Source organism: Rhipicephalus sanguineus, chromosome 3, assembly GCF_013339695.2.
Source record: "Rhipicephalus sanguineus isolate Rsan-2018 chromosome 3, BIME_Rsan_1.4, whole genome shotgun sequence".
Taxonomy (NCBI): domain Eukaryota; kingdom Metazoa; phylum Arthropoda; class Arachnida; order Ixodida; family Ixodidae; genus Rhipicephalus; species Rhipicephalus sanguineus.
The window spans coordinates 43,556,923-43,575,292 of NC_051178.1; the positions used below are offsets into that span (position 1 = coordinate 43,556,923).

Below are 18,370 nucleotides of genomic sequence, written 5' to 3' on the forward strand. Positions count from 1 at the left end.
TCTCCAATGTATATAAAATGTGTATAAAAGGGAGCCTTTGTTTAAGTAAATCCAGTTGCAAGTGACGCTCTTTCCCGCCCTCTTGTTTTTCTTCACCTTGGATTGTGTCGTTACCTTTTCCTCAGCATGAAACAACCAGCCCAACATCTTTTAAAAATAAGTGTACTTATCATCAGTACAGACAAGCAAAATGACATGTAAGGCCCTCTATGCCACGCTCCTCGAAGGCTTCTGACGAAGAACTGATATGCCTTACCAGAGCTTTATTCTAGAGTGAGCATTTACTTTCGTGTGCAGTGTGATTTATGACACTGTGTATTTTTTAGTCTAATACAGATGATCTTGCGCAAGCAATACTTCTCTCTGCGATGCCCGTATATTCTCCTTAGAAGGAAGGACGCAGCTGCAGTCGAAGACGCCTGCTTTAGCGCAATGTTTTAATTCTGTGGTAGCACGATGCAAAACCAATGTGTGATTATAAGGCACGCAGTATTAGGGGACCCACATACTGAATATAACTACCTACATACTTCATCTCAGAAGTTTCCTTCAGCCCTGCGGAGGAGCTCTTTAGCCAACAGAAACGGCGAAAATCTCTCACGATGTATTCATCCGAGCCGCATCGTATGCTCAGCATCTTCTTGGCGTCTGCGCGTTGGGCGAGTGAAATGAGGAGACGGTAGCACCGAAAAAACTGCAACCTATACAAGCAAGTGCCGTCCGCCTCCAGTTGATAAAGTCTTTGTCCTGCGCAGTGTGCCCCGTAATTTCCTAGCTGACGCTGGTGCTTGCTTCGGGTGTATGTCCTGACGCTTCGAAAGCAATGTATCCGTCACTATATTGCACTATTTCAGAGAACCATTGTTCAATTCTGGGCGCGTTACGCTTAGCAGGCGTCGCTAGACAAATAGCTGATCGTGCCAATAAGGACAAAATTTGCCTGATGATTTGTCCTCAACGTGAGATGCCACAAGGCGATGGATCATCTCACACTCAGCGCAGTTTGCGAATAGGAAGCGCAAGTTCGCGTCGAAGAGGGCGGATGGACAAAGAAATTTTATTTGGTCAGGGGGTGCCGTCAGAAATTATGGCACATGCAGCGTACGATTAAACGAGAAATTATAGCTGTATGATTAGGAAGAGAACACGGCCAATAAGAGAACAGAGTAGTTGCTAATATTCTTGTTGACGAAAAGATAAAAATGGTGGGCGTTGGTGGCTAACGTAATGCGTAGGGAAGACAAGTGATGGTAACTACGGAATGGTTACCAGGGGACTTCAAATGCATTAAGGCCGGCGTAGAGGTTGGTGGGGTGAATAAATTATGATAAACTTGCGAGACGAAATATAAATGATATTTCACAATGAGCAGCACAGTGTGCGTGCTCCTTTTCTTGCATCCTGTCTTAAAGCGCTGTTTTTGCCATCATGATATGCGGGATTCAAGATTCCCTAATATTATGGCGGATTGCCGTATTATTACAGCGACCACAGTAGCTGTAATTCAACACGAAAAACGAATAACACACTTCTACTTCGTGACAGCGATGCTGGTCACTCGAAAACTAGAATTTGCTTGCCGCAAAAAAAAAAAAAAATGAAGTCAGCTTCGCATTATTGGTGCCAAGCCTGAAGGAAATGCAGTGCTACGTGGTCTCTGTTTCTCTTTATTAGAGCGTTCTCTTAGGCGTCCGTTCCTGCGTTGAGCGGCGTCGCCGTCGGTGGCGTAACCAATAGACTTAAAGTAACCGGTAGACATGAAAACCCAGGATGGAATGGGATTTCAACCCGGACTCTCTGCGTAGCAGTCGATTATTCTACCACAGAGCCACGCTGGTGCTTGCAACTCATTTGCAAAAAGACTCTATAGAAGCATTATGTCGGGCAAGGAATCGCCTTGACCTATGTAATATAGCGTGGCAGAAGAGTAAAATAAGAACCATTCATCACACAATGCAAATTGTGCCACGAGTGTGTGGCTTAATGCTTCCTACCCACCGCAATGTGCTCAGCCATAATTCTTCATTGTTATGAGCCTCATGTAGCATCAACAAGGTGCACGCATTAGCTTACAGATGTGTAGCCGGTACCTCGCTTATCCGCAGAAAGACGAATAATAGCGTAGTGGGTGTTGTCCTACTTCACAAAGAAGTTATGATTTATGGCCTAGTCTATACATCTCTTTTTCTTTCTATCTATTTTTTTCTCCCTCTCTCTCTTTCTTTCTCTCTTTGTGTACTCGCTTTCTCCTCCTTTCGAGTAATTCTATTACGCGCGTGTTCCGGGAGCGAAGCAGAAGAGGAAAAGAGGACGATGATAGTGCGTGCCGGTTGATGATGATGATAGTTTTCTGTTCGCGGATTGCGACGGACGGCTGCCATAAACAGCTTCGCTGTTAAAAGCCTTTTACTGATCTTCAAATCTGCCTAGCTATTCTGGGAAGTTTTTTTCGTGAAACCGCAGAAGCTCTTCATATGCAAATAGAAGTCCCGGTAGTATGTGAGCTGCTATTTAGCGTAAATCATCTGGTTTGTCCTCGCAGAAACGCCTTCCTAAAGAAATGTGCAATTAGTAGGCTCAATAAATGAATGAATGAATGAATCAATCAATCAATCAATCTATCAATCAATCAATCTATCTTTATTAGCCACGTTAAAAAGGTGATACATTGCAGGTAAATATACAGGCGGAGGTCCCAAGGTTACAAACCGCATGCGCGACTTCCTATCTTAATAAATTGGAAAAACTAAATAGCGTAAAAAAACAGCAATAGCTTTTTGAAGTGTTACTTATAACAAGGACATTACTAAACGTTCAGGTTAGCACTTAGCGAATTGCATACGTACATAACAAATTTAGTGGAACGCAGCAGTTATACATTCAATAAACACATTTTTAATTTTCACTGAAAAGCATGAATCCGCATTATTTCTTTTAGATCACATGATAGTGAATACCATTATGAAATTGATGAAAAAACAATGCTCATTTTTCCAACGGAGACAAGTAGGATGTCAAGCTGGACAAAAATAGAATGTGATGGCGTCTGACGAGATGGCTCTGTAGAATGTGCACGCGCTGACGAGGCGATCAGTAAGAAAAGAAAAATGCATTCTTGCAGAAGTACGACACGATGGTCGGCCCTCACGGTCATCCCTTGAACTCGAGTGAGACTCAGCGGCTTGGCATCGCACGTGCCATGGTGCGAAACCCACGCATCTTCCTGCTCGACGACCAGCCGAGCACGCTAGACTCCGAGGCAGACATGGCAGTGCAGGTGGCCCTGGACAAAGTGCGTCGAGGCATCTGTTCTTTTGAAATGCAAGCTTGCCATTTCGGAAAAATATGAATGTGATTGCGCAGGTTTTTTTGTTTATTTTGGCGTCGAAAGCATTCATTCAGTTCATTTATTAGGGATATTTTTACCTTTGTTTTGAAAAATGTAGACGTGTGTGTTCAGACAATACTTACACTTGCTGAAGCACTAGTTTTCTCAATGTAAGACTGCACATTTCCTTCGCTTCCCCGTCGCCACAAATGGGCGTTGTTTGGCTGGCACCATAAGTGCCATGATCATAAGCTTGCAGCATTCTTCAGCCAGATCGGGTGGAACTGGCATGCGTACGCATGGAGGTGGTCTCTGAGCTGCAGATAAAAAATTGTTGGTCCCTTAAAGGGGCCCTGCAGCACTTATTCAGAAAAATCAGAATCAGACCGCCGGTCGATAGTCGAGGTAAAGAGGACACGGAAGCCAAAGATTATCGCACAGCACGCAGCCTGGAATTCACTATTAATTCTCAAAGTCAGCTAGAAATCGTTCGTTCTTTTATTGCGATAGCAATTGTATGGATACACTGGACGGATACTTGCCGTCGCCATCATGTCCCGGATATATGTATCTGTATGTATATCTAAAAAAGCTACAAAGAAAAATTCACAAGACGAAATTGCTGAAGCGCGCGACCGGAGATCCCAACCTGCGACCCCTCGCTCCGCAGCGCGCTGCCTTAGACAATTACGCCATGCGTCATTGCTTCTTCGGGATACTAACGACAGAATACAAACGCACGCGAAGTTGGGTGAGACGCTCGGGACGCCACAAGTGACGCAATTAAAATTACGCGAGACGCACGCCATGCTGCATCGTTGCCCGCGCTGCGTTTGCGTCGTATCGCTGGCGACCCACGCTAGTCTTCCATATTGGAGTTGTAGCGCCGCGCCACTCGTGCCCAGTCGGTCACGGAAAAAGAGTGTCCTGTGGCTCGTCGTGGCGCGAGCTAGTGGGAACGCTTCGGTTCTTGTAGGCTTATGCCAAAGGAGAGAAGAAACCAGACGGCTAAACCAGAATCAGAGTATCTATCTTACACCGTGACCAGAATCTTGAGGCTAAAATTACAGCGCAAACGCACAATACACTCACGGAGAAAAGAAACATACGACACAAGCGCTAAGTCTGCTTATTCTTTCGTAGGCCAATGCATATATAAGCCCAAGGCAACCTTACCGCACATGCGCACACAGCAGTAGCTCTAAACCAAAACGTGTAACAAAGATGATAGTGTATTAGATACTCTAAGACGTGAAAATATATTCAGATGGGTGCAGGGACAAAGAAGTGTGTTTGCCAAAGGAATATGCGCCAACTAAACCCAAATGAGGTTTTTAGTGACCAGAATGGACGCCAGCAGGGAACGAGAGCCGTGGCGTTACGTGCCATTGTCAAGCGCCGTCTTTATTTTCTTCTCTTGAGGTCGCACGCTCTCCGGTTTTATTCGCCGCCCACAGGAGGGTGCTCAGGCTCTTGGTACAACGCGAGCGCAAGAGTCTGAGAGCGGCTTGCGTTCTGCGTATGCGCCCTGGCGGCTCGCAAATTTCTTGGTCTCCAGTTCTCTAACTCTAGGGTTTCGCCGGAGTTTAAATGTGCGCCTCCGACTTATACTTCGACACACATGGCGCCAACCGTGCTCGCGTGCTTATCTCGTGAGAGGGGAGGGGAGATTTGCACGTCTTCTGCTTTCCCCGCAAAATTTGCGTAGAAGCTGTAGACTGTACGAAGGTCACTTTGCTCGCTGCAGCAGCCGCCTCTGCGAAAAAGTGCGTTGCTCGCTAGAAGAGCCAAGGTAGGGGCTAGTTGAAGTAACAACTCTGACAGTTGTTTGCGCTCGTCCGGTGTATACCTATGCGTTCTTGTCGTGCGTCCTTTTGTGTTCGACACAAAAAAGGACGCAAGCTGCAAGTGTCGAGCTGTGACAAACACACTCCCCTTGTGTGTTTTGTTGCCGCGGCGGCTGCATTTTCGATGGAGGCGAAAATGTTTGAGGCCCGTGTACTTAGATTTAGGTGCACGTTAAAGAACCCCAGGTGGTCGAAATTTCCGGAGCCCTCCACTACGGCGTCTCTCATAATCAAATCGTGGTTTTGGGACGTTAAACACCAGATATTATTATTATTATTATGTGTGTTTTGTTTTCCTGCGTCATTTGTGCTTGAGCAGCGCGCACCAAGTTTCTAGCTGCTTGCCGTTATTCCTGTGACATTCCACTTTCTTGCTGTCGCATTCATTGTTTCGCCCTTGAGGCAAAACTGTGACTTTTCAGAAATGAGGCTATATACCCAAATGACCACGCCATATGGCCACGTGCGTTCAGAAGAAACGGCACTGAAATGTGTTATCGACTTCTTTATCCGCTTGAACATGTTTCTTGCATGTGATCAAGAGTAGACGTTCGCCAACCTGAAGCCCGAATGTGCTGCGACGTAGGTACAAGATAAGGGATCGCCGCATCCGCCCCTAAGCATTCTGACAGCCGCCGTTCGGGCACACTGTTTTCGCCGGCGCCGAGCCGGCGAGAACAACAGTGTGCCCGAACGGCGAGCTGTTCGTTTTGGCTTGCTTTCGGGCGCAAGTTAGCCCAATAAACTATCTTTAACATTATTGCCGTCGTAGACTGCTTTTCTGTCTGTCCGTGCGCCGGCCAGCTCGCCGTCAACATACCCAAATTCAACGGCCATTGGCTCATTTGAACATCGCGAGCTGCGTTGTTACTCTAGCCGCCGCGGTATGCCCCCACGTGTCCGCACGCTCGCTCGCGATACCATTGAACGTAAGCCGCGCTCAAGGTTATGATGGCACGTGAGGTAACTTCTTTCCCCCGTGCCATCACTCCCTGCCTAACTTTCAGTGCGCTCATCGGGGTGACAGAAGAGAGAAAGCAATTACAGCGTGCGACAAATCTTTGTAACTCCGCTCGTACTGGACGGATTCTAAAACTTTTTGCAGTGGTCGATTCGTGAGGAAATAAGCTCCATTTGTGAAGCCTTTCCATGGCTATTTGGAAAAGTGTCGTCGGGTCCCTTTAAGCTCTCTCCCGTCCCAGTGGAGAAATTTAATTTAGGAGGAACACTGGTCTTAAATTTTCTTTTATTTCATCACTGATTTTGCTGAAGCCTGCTGATTTATAGTGTAACGGTGAGCTGATTTCACATATGGAATGTTTTTCAAGTATTTTGTGTAGTTTTTATAAAATAAAAATATTTCATGTGGCTATTGGGGAGCAAGATTTTTCCTCAACCAAGAGAGTTGCAAAGTTATTCAGCATATCGCAATCACCTAGAATCGGAAGTGTGTGCAGCAGAACAACAATGGATGTTCTCAAATCATTTCGACAAGAGGTGGGGTCTGTAACATTTACGAGTGAGTCAATGTCAAGATGCGATTTTGCGCACAAATGCTCGACATACCGTAGCATTTGTGTAAATGCGTTTAGAACATTCTTTTTTGTTCTGCTGAACACAGTTCTAATTCCCGATTATGGAGATATGTTGCTTTATTGTGTTGCCCTCTGTTTAGGAAAAAATCTTGCTCCTCGAAAGCAAATTAAATATTTAGTATTTTACCAGCTACGCAGTATACTAGGAAAATAATTGCGCATTTGAAATCACCACAGAAATGTACACAAACTCAGCAAGTTTTATCAAACTAGATCAAGAAGCCAAAGAAAACTAACTGACATGTTCTCCCTTAACACAGGTGTTTCATAGCAAGGTCCGCGAAAACTTAAATAATGGCATCGCCGTCACCCAAGCGACATCAGCAAAATACACAGAGCAGATGACAAAAGAATTGGAAATGAAGTGTTTGCGCCGCACTCGACCGCAGAATCCAAACAAAGTATTCCCGGTCAGCGAAGACAGGTGCGCAGCGCCAACGACCATTCCACAACATTGTCACCATTACTAATCTTATAATAATAGTTAGCGTTGTACGTCCGAAAACCACGACTTGATTGTGAGGGAGTTGAGGTCTTCAGCAATATGAACCATCTGGTGTGGTCATCACCATCGACATTTATCATTTTATGAAAACCACATGTGCCACTGAGTAGCTAAAGCCGTGTACACTTCTCTAACTGAGTAGTTGTGTAATTACTGTGTCGTTATGAAATGTCAAGAGTATGGGTTGAATGTCTTTGCATTTACGTTGTAAGACTTCCTCCCATCAAATGCAAATTATCCTGCAAAACCGTAAATTTATGTTGATAGCTTTTTTTATGCAGCATTTTTTTCGCCCTTTTTGACAGAAACCAATTGGGATTGGCAGAATGTCAATAAAGAGAATTTAATTAAAGGCTCCAGCTTCTTTACGCTGAACTTCCGCGACCCATACATATCCGCTTACTCGCGTATTTTATGCGCGACTTTCCGTCTCTTGTTGCCCTTCATGATTGGACAAATCAGAGGAGAGGCTGCTTGTATGATCACTAGACGTGCCTCGCATTCTGCCTACGCTCCACTCCTGCTAGACCATACAGTCCCATACAGATTAATTCTCAGTATACTTGCTGCTCTTATTATATCTTGAAATATTCGTGCTTTAGTGGCCATGAATTCCGGCCTAAATTACCTTGTAGACCACTTTGAGCAATTAAGAAATGGGCAATCTGGTCAACTCCGTGAGTGGCTTCAGTTAATGAAAAAAATTGGGGAGGGGCGAAGCATGTATAAAAGGGTGTTTAAGCTCCGCTAACATGAAACCTGTCATCGCTATCATGTTAAAAATTGATAACATCGCCCTGCGCGTCGTGTATGTTCTATGCTAGTGAAGTCTTGCGAAGGCTGCAGGCGAGTGCGGCTCAAGCAGCGATGAAAAGCGCCGGCCTGCGCTGTCGGGTGATGGAGCACGAAAGGGTGCCGGTGGGGGGCGACTTCGCGCGGACAGCAACTGCTAACTTTGCAGAAAAGGGCGCATTCGCGCGCGCACTATCTCGACAGATGTGGCGTTTTTTTTTTTTCTAAGAGAGCCAAATGCAGAAACCGAAACTTTGCCAAATTTCACGGGAGCGTAAAGCGCATCTAAGTATCTTTAACTTCTAATAGATTTCGAATCACAATGGGACAATTCCCGATAGTGACCTGAACTCAAAGGCAGTTTCTAAACAAAAATGAGCCAAATCCTGCATCTGTTTCAATCCAACTGAGCCACATTCATTAAACTAGCGCTGCGTCAGCAATCGTGACCAAAACAACCAACATGGTCTCCTCCAACCTGTTTCATTTGTGTCTTAGTTGTTTTGCTATCGTGTTTACGTTCCACAGTTAGTTTCTCTAGGGCGAGTTGGAACTTTCTGAAGGAGGTGGTGTTGTAGGGCAAAACTCGAATATGAAGAGTAAGAGGCCCCCTTTTCTACTTCATTTTGCCTCTTAGTGTTGGACTCACGGTGGACCTAGAGAGTCCAGAATAGTGCGCCTTTTGCCAGGAAGGACCACTCACTATTCAAGTCTAGCCATCGCCATTACGCCCATGTGACGAAGGACGGCGCCGATGGAAGCACAAAGATTATGTTAATTTTATCGCAAAATATTGCAGTACCGTACATTCCAATAGCTTTCGACTTCGTTTACGAGCTAATTCAAGCGCAAATGAAATGTTCCAATCTATGACAGCCAAGTACAAATTTTATTCCTGAATACCGACGATAGGGAATGATATATTTTAGCCGCAATATAGATTTGAGGTATTTAGGGGACATGAACACACGGGCAAAAATACGTTGGAGTAGGCCGGACCATATTATCATTGGAAGAAAAAATGCGCTTTTTTCCGTTAGCCAAGTTAAAGTGCACTTGGCTCTTTTTGAAAAAAAAAAAACGCCACAGATATGAGTAGACGGCGCCTACCCTTGTACTGCGTGCTGTGGCCGCTTATTTCGCGTTGAGGCGACAGACAGCACGAAAACCGTTGCGCTCCCTGGAGCGGCCGTATTGCTTTACGCCAGCATTGTGTAGAGTTGCGCCAGATCGGACTCTGAAGAAGTTCAATAGCAATAATTGTTGGGGTTTAACGTCCCAAAACCCCCATATCATTATGGGAGACGCCTTAGTGGAGGGCTCCGGAAATTTCGACCGTCTGGGGTTCTTTAACGTGCGCCTCAATGTAAGCTCACAGGCCTCAAGCACTTTCGGCTCCATAGAAAACGCGCCCGCTGCGCTCGGGACTCGATCCCGCGACCTGCGGGTCAGCAATTGACCACCGTAACCACAAGACCACCGTGACGGGTGATCCTAAAGAAGTTAGTTGCTAGCCTTGCCTTGTGTAATATTGTAACTTCTTGCTCTCGCATTCATTACTTCGAACTTGCGGCGAAACTGAACTTATTTATTCGTCGCGCTGGCGTTGCGAGTAACTGTTTTTTTTTTAAATCTAAATATCGACCAATTTCCTGAATGTGCTTTCGAAAAGCGGAAATGGCGATGAGTCGCTTCCTGCCACACAACCCCGCTTGAGAAAATTATGTGCTTGGCACTGACTGTCGAGGCGCTCGGGAACAACCGCGCCGCGTGTCACGGTTCCGCCACTCCACCGAAAAATCACTTGTACCTGGTAATCTTTTTCCGTTGCGACTGTACATCTACGCACGACAAACATGCAATAGTGAATAACATGTCATGACATGAATCAGTTGATTTGCCTCGGAGCTAAACAGTGCGGTGTGTGTGGTTTCTCGCGGACTGCTTCGCATTACACCGATTCCCGCAGTGTGCGTGATCTGCCGGGTTTTCTATAAACCTAAAAACGCCATATTTGGAAATTTAGAGTTTAACTGACAATAACTATAACGCGTAATGCGAATATGTTCGCAATATTTTGTGCGGGAAAGCCTCATTGCATATTATGTGATTGGGCAACATTCAGTTCACCGTGGTTCAGTTCACCGTGGGGAGAGGCGCCACAAAAATTCCCAAATGTGCAAGGTGAGTGGTAGCTGGGCTCTAATTAGGACAACAATGACATACTCGAACTTTTATGGCGTAAATAGATGAGCTCAATAAGGCTGAGGACTAAAGAAATTACAAGGTACCTACGGCTATCTTTCAGCAGCATTTGTCGCATGATGTTCTTGCGTTCGGCTACCGATTTCGCTTGATTTTATTTCGCTCGACAGTTTTATGCTTGCAGAGCCTGGTCACCCCACTGTCCTATTCGGCGTAAATTTCCACAGTTGCCTGTTATGACCTTAGCTTCCAAATTACGAACAGCACGGCGTTTTAAAAAAAATATTCCTATTGCACTCTATCATAATAATGAGGTAAATTTCCCCCAGGCTCGCGCAGGGCGCACGGCGCTCATAATGGCCCAGCGGTTATCAACGATTCGCTGTGCCGACCGCGTGATCGTAATGAGAGCGGGACGCGTGGTGGACATGGGCAGTCACACCGAGCTCATCAAGAAGGGTTCGGCACCATACATCGACCTCATCACCACGCAGGTACCGTAATTGCTGGTGTTTCTGTCCGCATAGCTCGTGTACAGCACTTCTTGGTGGCTGTATTGCCTAATGAGGGGGCCCACAGTTCTTGGATCCATTATATGCTGCTAAAGTTGAAGCGTAGGCGCGTTGGTGCGACATGTCTTGAATCTACCATAGCGTGACAGACGGCATACCAGTGCAAGAGAACGACTGACAGCGCTCTTGCCTGTGTGTTCAGCTGGTTAAAACTGCGTTTTCATAGAACACCTTGTCTTGTTTGTCAAAATAACGAGTAGACAGTAGCTGTCACTGAATGCTTTTAAAAAATATACATTCAACAAGTGTTGTTTCTATTGAGAGCTACGCGCGTCTAACATTGCCATCCTAGAGTGATTTTGCCTGTGGATGTGTGCCGCCTTCTTTGACACATTGATGCGAGCACCAAATTCGTTCAAGCAGCCGCTCTTGTATGTAACCGTTGTTGTAAGAAGTCTAAAACCAATCTGATTGCTCAGATGTCATCGATCATTGCGCCAACAGGAACACCACCCAAAAAAAGATGCCATTTCTTGCTGAGTGCAGCCGCCGCTTATGAGGAGGTACTTACGGAAGCAACATACACATATCAAAACGCTGACAGATGACGACGTTATTCGTCCAAAATGGTTCCGCAGTAATGAGGTATGCTGCATACGTAGAGTCCAGATATTGTCGCTAAGAATAATAAAAATTGAGTGACCATACACTACATGCCTAATTTATGCTCTGCAGGGGGCCGTGCAAAACAGAAAGTTTCTAATCTGCCAGCTTTGCCACGTTTTATGTAAATCATACTGTCACGTGGTCGTAACGTTGACGAAGGCAGCAATCGGCGTTTTCAAGATGAAACCCTTATTTGGGTGAACCTGTGCCCGGGAAATGAAAACTAAACGACTGCAATACACGCTGTACACTGATAGCGGCGAACATGGCGTCGGCCGTCGAAAAACTACCGCGGCAAGGCACGTCGGCATTTATACATGCGGCATCGAACATTCGAGCCTTATCGCTGGTGGCTCCGGAAGCTTCCCAGACATTCGGGGCGGTTTGCGAAAGGCAGTGGCTATACGTGTAACGGATCGGTTACATACACAGGGGTGGAAGTGCTGCGCCATTTGCTCCACGCTGCGCCAATCCGCTTCTGCTGCGCCATCCTGCTCCAAAACGCATTATTGCGCCGAAACTGCTCCCAAGCGGCCTTTGGTGCACGGCCTCCGCGATGGGCTCCGGTGCGCTCCCGGATCCGATCACAGAGGCTACGTTTGGTGCCTTCATGTGCCGCCGTCATCCGTGTCATGGCGCGCCTAAGCGAGCTTATATCATCGCATCACTTGGCGCGCTCTCGTGACCTTGTCGAAGGCTCAAAAATCCTAGCGAGCCTGTATAGACCTTTTCACAGACGGCTACCTGGGCGCCGCCATAATCCTCTCTGGGCTACGCTAAATAGGCGTGACCCCCCAAAAATGCACTGGCTGTGACCTCGGCCTTTGTACTCCCGCGCGCAGCCCAGCATGGCGGCGTTTTTTCTCTTGTGAAAAGGTCTATACACCAGAGCACGCCTGTCTCGCACCCAGGCTGCTGGCGAGCCGAGCGGATATTCTCGCACCTAGACGCTGGGCTGACCGAGCTGCCAAGGCGCGTGCGGGCTGCACCAAGTAAACAGGGCAAGCTGCAGTTCTCAGGCTTTAAAGTTCAAAAAAGTATCCGTTCACGCCGCTTCAGCGTATAAGAGCTCGTCTGGGCACTACTGCGTCGTCTTTGGATGCCAAAACAAGCAGCGCAACAAGAGGATAGTAGCGTTGTCTGCGACGATCACGACGCGCCACGGAAATAGTGCCAGTGCGGTGTTTTCAGCTTCGCCGCGAGTGGATAACTGTGATTCAAGCAAAAAAAAAAAAAAAAACTAGGGGCCGAGGGAAAATGCGCGAGTAAGTACACTAACTGCGTGTATTCTGCAGTGTGATGCCCACCTATTTCATTTTGCGAACCTAATTTGCGTTACACGCAGCTGGGTTGAAGGCAGGCGCGAGCTTTGTGTGGGGGTGCACTTCATACCTTTGAGCGTTTCCTTTGACGAAAATCTAGTGCAAGCTAGTGCTTTCAAGCACAAGTAATCGGCATGCTTTGCCACTTTCAACGTAGTATTAAGCTTTAGTGCTTTTGATGACATCCACGCCTTCGAGATTTCGTCTTCAGAGGTAATAAATGTCATGGTGCTCCTCAACAGCTGGCCAGAATTTCGTGCTTTCATTTCAGTGTTTGCTGTCCCCAAATTTATTTAGACACGAATCATCCAGCTGCACATAATACATATATATTGGCACGTAAGTAAACAGTACTCGGGCCAGTGTCATTTACGTCGCAGGCGTAGCTAAACTGATTAACTAAGAGTAGCACAGTTTCGCTCGTAAAGCACCATCGTTACAAGAATAAAATCGCACAGGTAGCTTCCAAAAGGGATCGCTGAACGATACTGCAGATATACTCTCTGATAGCACGCTTTTGTGAGCAAGACGCATTATTGTATGAGCGCTCGTGAAGCAAAAATTACGTTCCTCGAAACTACCCCTAAAGCGTACTCTAATTATTACGCGATGCATGCTGAAATGATGAGATTTCACAAAACTTTGTGCACAACTTGTAATATGGGGCAACAAAACATCGTTTCACTCTTTAGCGAGCTGCACTGCAATTACGATTCACGCGTACTACAGCGAGAACGTTTTTTTACAAATGTAACAGCGTACGTATCTGACGAGGTTGCTTCCGCAGCCCACTCAGCACGTACTGTATACATTGTGGACTTGCATGAGCAAGATGTTCTTGATGTGTCAATAAAATCAGCGAAAATGTCCAGGCTAGAAAAGACGCGAAACACGCTCTCCGACGGGCTGAGTTTCGGGAGTTTCACGTTTGCTCTGTGTAGCGTCTGCTGGCGTGGCAGTCCGCGCATGTTTCGTCGCGTGTGCGATAGATGGCGCGACGCGCGATGCAAATATGGCGATGCGCATGGATATCGCTGTGTTCTGAGGAGCTAGCTACAAGAAAGTGAGTTGGGGGTTGCGGCCATATTTCGATTGTGACGCCGGCGGCAACGAAGTTTTTTGGCGCGCTGCGCGCACGAGGCGGTTGCTGTCATCGTGGCCTGGGATTGCGAACATGAATAAAAGTGACTGCGTTGACGCTTATAATGTCGAAAAGGTTCTGTTTACTGCGAATATTTAATTTGATGCGAAGCCATGAGGATAGTGCGAGCAGCTGCCGCGGACGTAAAGCGCGACCATTATTTAGAAACTGCATTAAGGAAACCGCTCTATAGCTGAGTGTGTAATATGGATTTTGTCATAAGTCTGCATGAGAACGAAAACTTTGTTTTATTCATTTTCGGTCAATGAAGCCACTACCAACCGCGAAACCACTCGCAGGGCTTCGGTTTGTGTAAGTCGGTTGGACCATTTCCGAAACCCATTTTATTTTAGCGAGAGCATGCCTCTCAATGGGCAGAATTTGTTGCATTGCACATAAGCCCTTAGAAGTTATAAATGCAGCATGTAAACGCCCTCGTGCAGCGACGAGCTTAGTCTCGCTAGTGCGATCGGTCGCGTTGTTCGATTTTGGCTCGTCAGAACCTGCGCTCGGCTCGTGGTCGAGTACGCTGTAGCTCGTACCATCCGCAGCACAACATGACATGCCACTCGCCGCCGTTGCTGTGTGTGGTTTGGTAGATGAGGTAGCCAGTGAAGAAATATACAAAAAAGAACAAGATAGACACTTGGAACGTTTATTACTTGAAAGACAAATGTTAGGTGGTACGAAAACAGAACCACGGGATACAAGTTGTGCGCTTGCAGCATCTAGTATCATCGCACCTCAAGTACCATATTTGCGTGCATATAACCGACACCAATAATTGACAAATCTTGGAAGGGAACTTGAAGTGCAAAGGTGGAAGCTCGTGGCGCAATTTTTGGCGCGATTTACGCGCGTTTCGATGGACGCGCGTGTCTTTTGACGAACGCCTTCGCGACATCTCGCTGTTGCTTCCAGAATGGCTTGATTTCATGCGCGACTGACGCTTGGTCGGAAGGTCGCGCGCGTCATTTTGACGTACGCCATCTGAAAATCGCGCCGCCGCTTCTTCCTACTCGAAGTAGAAAAGAAAACGCCTCGCGCGGCGCATCGCCCGCTCGTCCGACAAGCGGAGTTTAGGGTGCAGACCCGTGTTTGTTTGGTTTGTTCCAATGCATCCAGAAGGCGCTGACCTCCGCGCATTTCGAAGGAACTTTTTGAAGCCGGCGTAGGCTTTTCACCAATTTGTAGCAACCCGGCAAACGCGGCGCAAAAACGCCGCTGCTGAAAAACGGTCATTACTATGAACGTTTTTCATTTCTCGGTCTAGTCAAGTGTAGCTATTCAAAACATCGCTTATTTCGTTTTCCTGAGTCATTCCTCTATCACAGCTGTGATGTTTTAATCATAACACGTACGCGTATATATATATATATACAGTAGAACCCCGCTGTTACGTTCCTCACTGCCCGGCTGTTACGTCGTTTTCCGTCGGTCCCGGCATAGCTGCCATAGGATACAATGTATTGGGAACCCCGCTGTTACGTCGTAAATGGCGGACCGTTCCCGTATGATACGTCGCGAAGTGCGCTCGGAGCCGACCGAGCGACTACCAAAGAGAGCGGCCATGGTGCATTTTCACGCAGCTTGGCCTCGTTTGACCGTAATATTAGCCGCATGAGAGGCGCAAGCAACAGAATCTTTCAATTGATGCAAACAAAAGCATGGCCTTCGAGATTGGCATTTACTATTGACAAAAGCGTAGCCTTTGAGATTTGTATTGCACAAACATGGCGTGTATGACGTAATTGCTTGCGAAAGCAAGGCCTTTGAGATTGGCATTCACTTCTGCCATCGCGTTGGCGTAGATTCATCATCATCGTTATTTGTCGGAGAACGGGAGGAGTTCGAGCTGATTGGAGCTCGCATGGTTGTGTGTGCGGTTCGCTGTCGGGCTCGCCGCGCCGGTCGTGATTGCGTGTGCTTAGTTCTTTGATACCTACAGCTGTTGGTGTTAAAAAAAATCACATACGTTGATTACATTTCTGTGGATGAGGCCGTCCTAAGCTCTGCGTTTCTATCCATCGACTAGATCGCGGCTGAGCGCGCCAATTTTCGTACTGCTCGTAAGAATTGAAATAAAATTCTGTACCACTAAATATTTTGCCGTTTTTCCTGTTTTTCGGATCTTACGTTTCCCGTCTCTTACATTTATTTCCTACGGTCCCTTCAAAAACGTATCAGCGGGGTTCTACTGTATATATATATATATATATATATATATATATATATATATATTATATATATATATATATATATATATATATATATATATATATATATATATATTATATATATATATATATATATATATATATATAATGTGTGTGTGTGTGTGTGTTGTGTTTACTGGAAATAAAAAAAATTAAACAACAATGATGTTTGACCCTACAATTCTGCTCCAAAACTAACTTGCATTGCTCCAAAACAGCATTATTCCTGCTCCCTGAGCTGCTCCAAAACATTCAAGCCCGCTTCCACCCCTGCATACAAATACAAAAAGGAGTGCAGGTGCAATATTAGGACATTTTTCAAGATAGTGGTCGACACACGCAACTTTGATGCATTCAAGTAGTAATTGCACGTCATATTTTAATTGTTTATCCGCATTGTTTATCCGTTATTTTCCGCAAAAGTGGAAAATCCGCGGCGGCTTCCCCGGATCGCGCGCAGACCGATTTTCTCCGCGCGGAAAAGTTGGCCGCTTTGGCCGCAGCCAATCAGGGCCGAGACGCGTGCGCCCAGTATTGCGTAGTGACGCAAGATGGCGACACGCCCACCGTCGATTGGTGAATTGCTCCGTCCGCGTTGCGGAGCGTCCAGATGGTAACGCGGTCGGTCTGAACAGCCGCGCGCCCTCACTGCCCGCTTGCGTGCGCCGCGTCCGGTGTGAACGTGCCTTAAGCAGTGCGTGTGTATTCCTTTACATATGTCCTGCATATCAGAAACATGTAAGTGAATATGGATTGCCACTGACCACGATCCCGTCCACCGTGACCTCTTTGACTGCTGAGGAATGCGGCTATGATTTTCTGTATAATCGACCGGTCTTGCGAATATGACTGGCGATGTTACCTGATACCTGATGAGGACATGCGCTTCTGCTGTCTGACGCAGATGACCCCGCAGAAGGACGACGGGGCCCTGACTCCACCCCGGAGTCGAACGATGATGCGCCGCGTCCGCGCGCTGCCGTTCGCGCAGCTCCGGCAGCCGCTCCTGCGCAAGAACTTGCAGCAGGGTGATGTACGTGCACATGGTTACAAGTATCGCGTCTTTCTCTCTCTCTCTCTCTCTCTCTCTCTCTCTCTGAGGATACACAGCAACAATGGCGTCGCCGTCAACACGAATGACGCAAGAAACAACTAATAAAAGTGTTCATGTTATACTCAAGTGAACGTGAGTGTGCAGTCCGCGTACTTAACATGACTTCTATGTAACATGACGTCACCTTGTGACGTCATCATGATGACAAAGATCGTCATAGTTTGTGATGTCATCGCAGGACATTGTCGCTTGGTCAAAAGCGGGTTGATCACGTAGGGCTGTGAAAACCTTATAAGGTGCAGAACGCTTGTAAGGCCTACGATGCTGGAGCCAGTGCAAAACCACTTTAGCTTCAGGAACCTTTGGAGGAGGAGGAGGAGGGAGGATCAGTACATCGAATGAGAAAAAAAAGATGGCTTCCGCCATTCAGTCACTGTCTTAGGCGATTGCATAAGGCCGTGGTTCTCAATTGGGGGATCCGTGAAAAGCAATGCTCGGAGAAAAAAACGTGATTTTTGAAGCTACACTATGCGCCAGGAAAGCGGCCCCTTCCGATTTTTTAGTATACTCCAAACAAGCGCGTTCTTTGATGCACGACTTTCTTGAACGACAGCCACGTCAGATTCAAGGAATTTTCTACACGCAATTTGTACCAATCTTAAATTGGCAGCGCAATTTAGCAGCCATCTCGAGAAAAAGATGTACACTAAAAAATACACGTCAGACAAGAAATTGTAACCTTCCTAGTTAAGCAGGAGCAAGTGGCCTGATGGCGACCTATTCTGCATGTGTTTCCGTACACTGAGTTAGCTATGCACCAAGATCTGGCTGCTGATGGCGCGTTGAGTTTGTTCTGTCGCTGAAAAAAAAAAAAAAAAAACTTGCCCGTATAGAAGTATTTGGCAACCGAGAAATCGCACCGGCATACCTTGCCGATACAACCAGTACTGCTGCGTAATCAAAGTTTAAGAATTCTCACCGTATTCTCTTCATACAATAGACTTGCAGTGCGCAGTAAGTGGTCCTGCCCCACTTGCTCCGTTCCATTGGAACGCGGAAAAGATTGATGGTAGTATACTGTATTTATAACGCACCGTTATACTGACGGGCTAAATGCCGCACGGTAATTAGCGGCAATGTTGCCCTTCATTGTCTCTCAGGGTCTAAGGTGATCTTGGTGGCAAAGG

The 18,370-nt window shown here is 46.6% G+C and overlaps 1 protein-coding gene across 1 annotated transcript in view; it reads left to right on the plus strand.

The window, feature by feature from the left end:
- Nucleotides 1–18,370, plus strand: part of LOC119385426 (ATP-dependent translocase ABCB1-like) — a 132,463-nt gene that overhangs the window by 39,890 nt on the left and 74,203 nt on the right. The window contains exons 9-11 of the mRNA XM_049413986.1: nucleotides 3,122–3,302; nucleotides 10,612–10,766; nucleotides 17,034–17,162. Of these exons, the coding sequence (XP_049269943.1) occupies nucleotides 3,122–3,302; nucleotides 10,612–10,766; nucleotides 17,034–17,162 (465 nt within the window). The remainder of the gene's footprint in view (nucleotides 1–3,121; nucleotides 3,303–10,611; nucleotides 10,767–17,033; nucleotides 17,163–18,370) is intronic.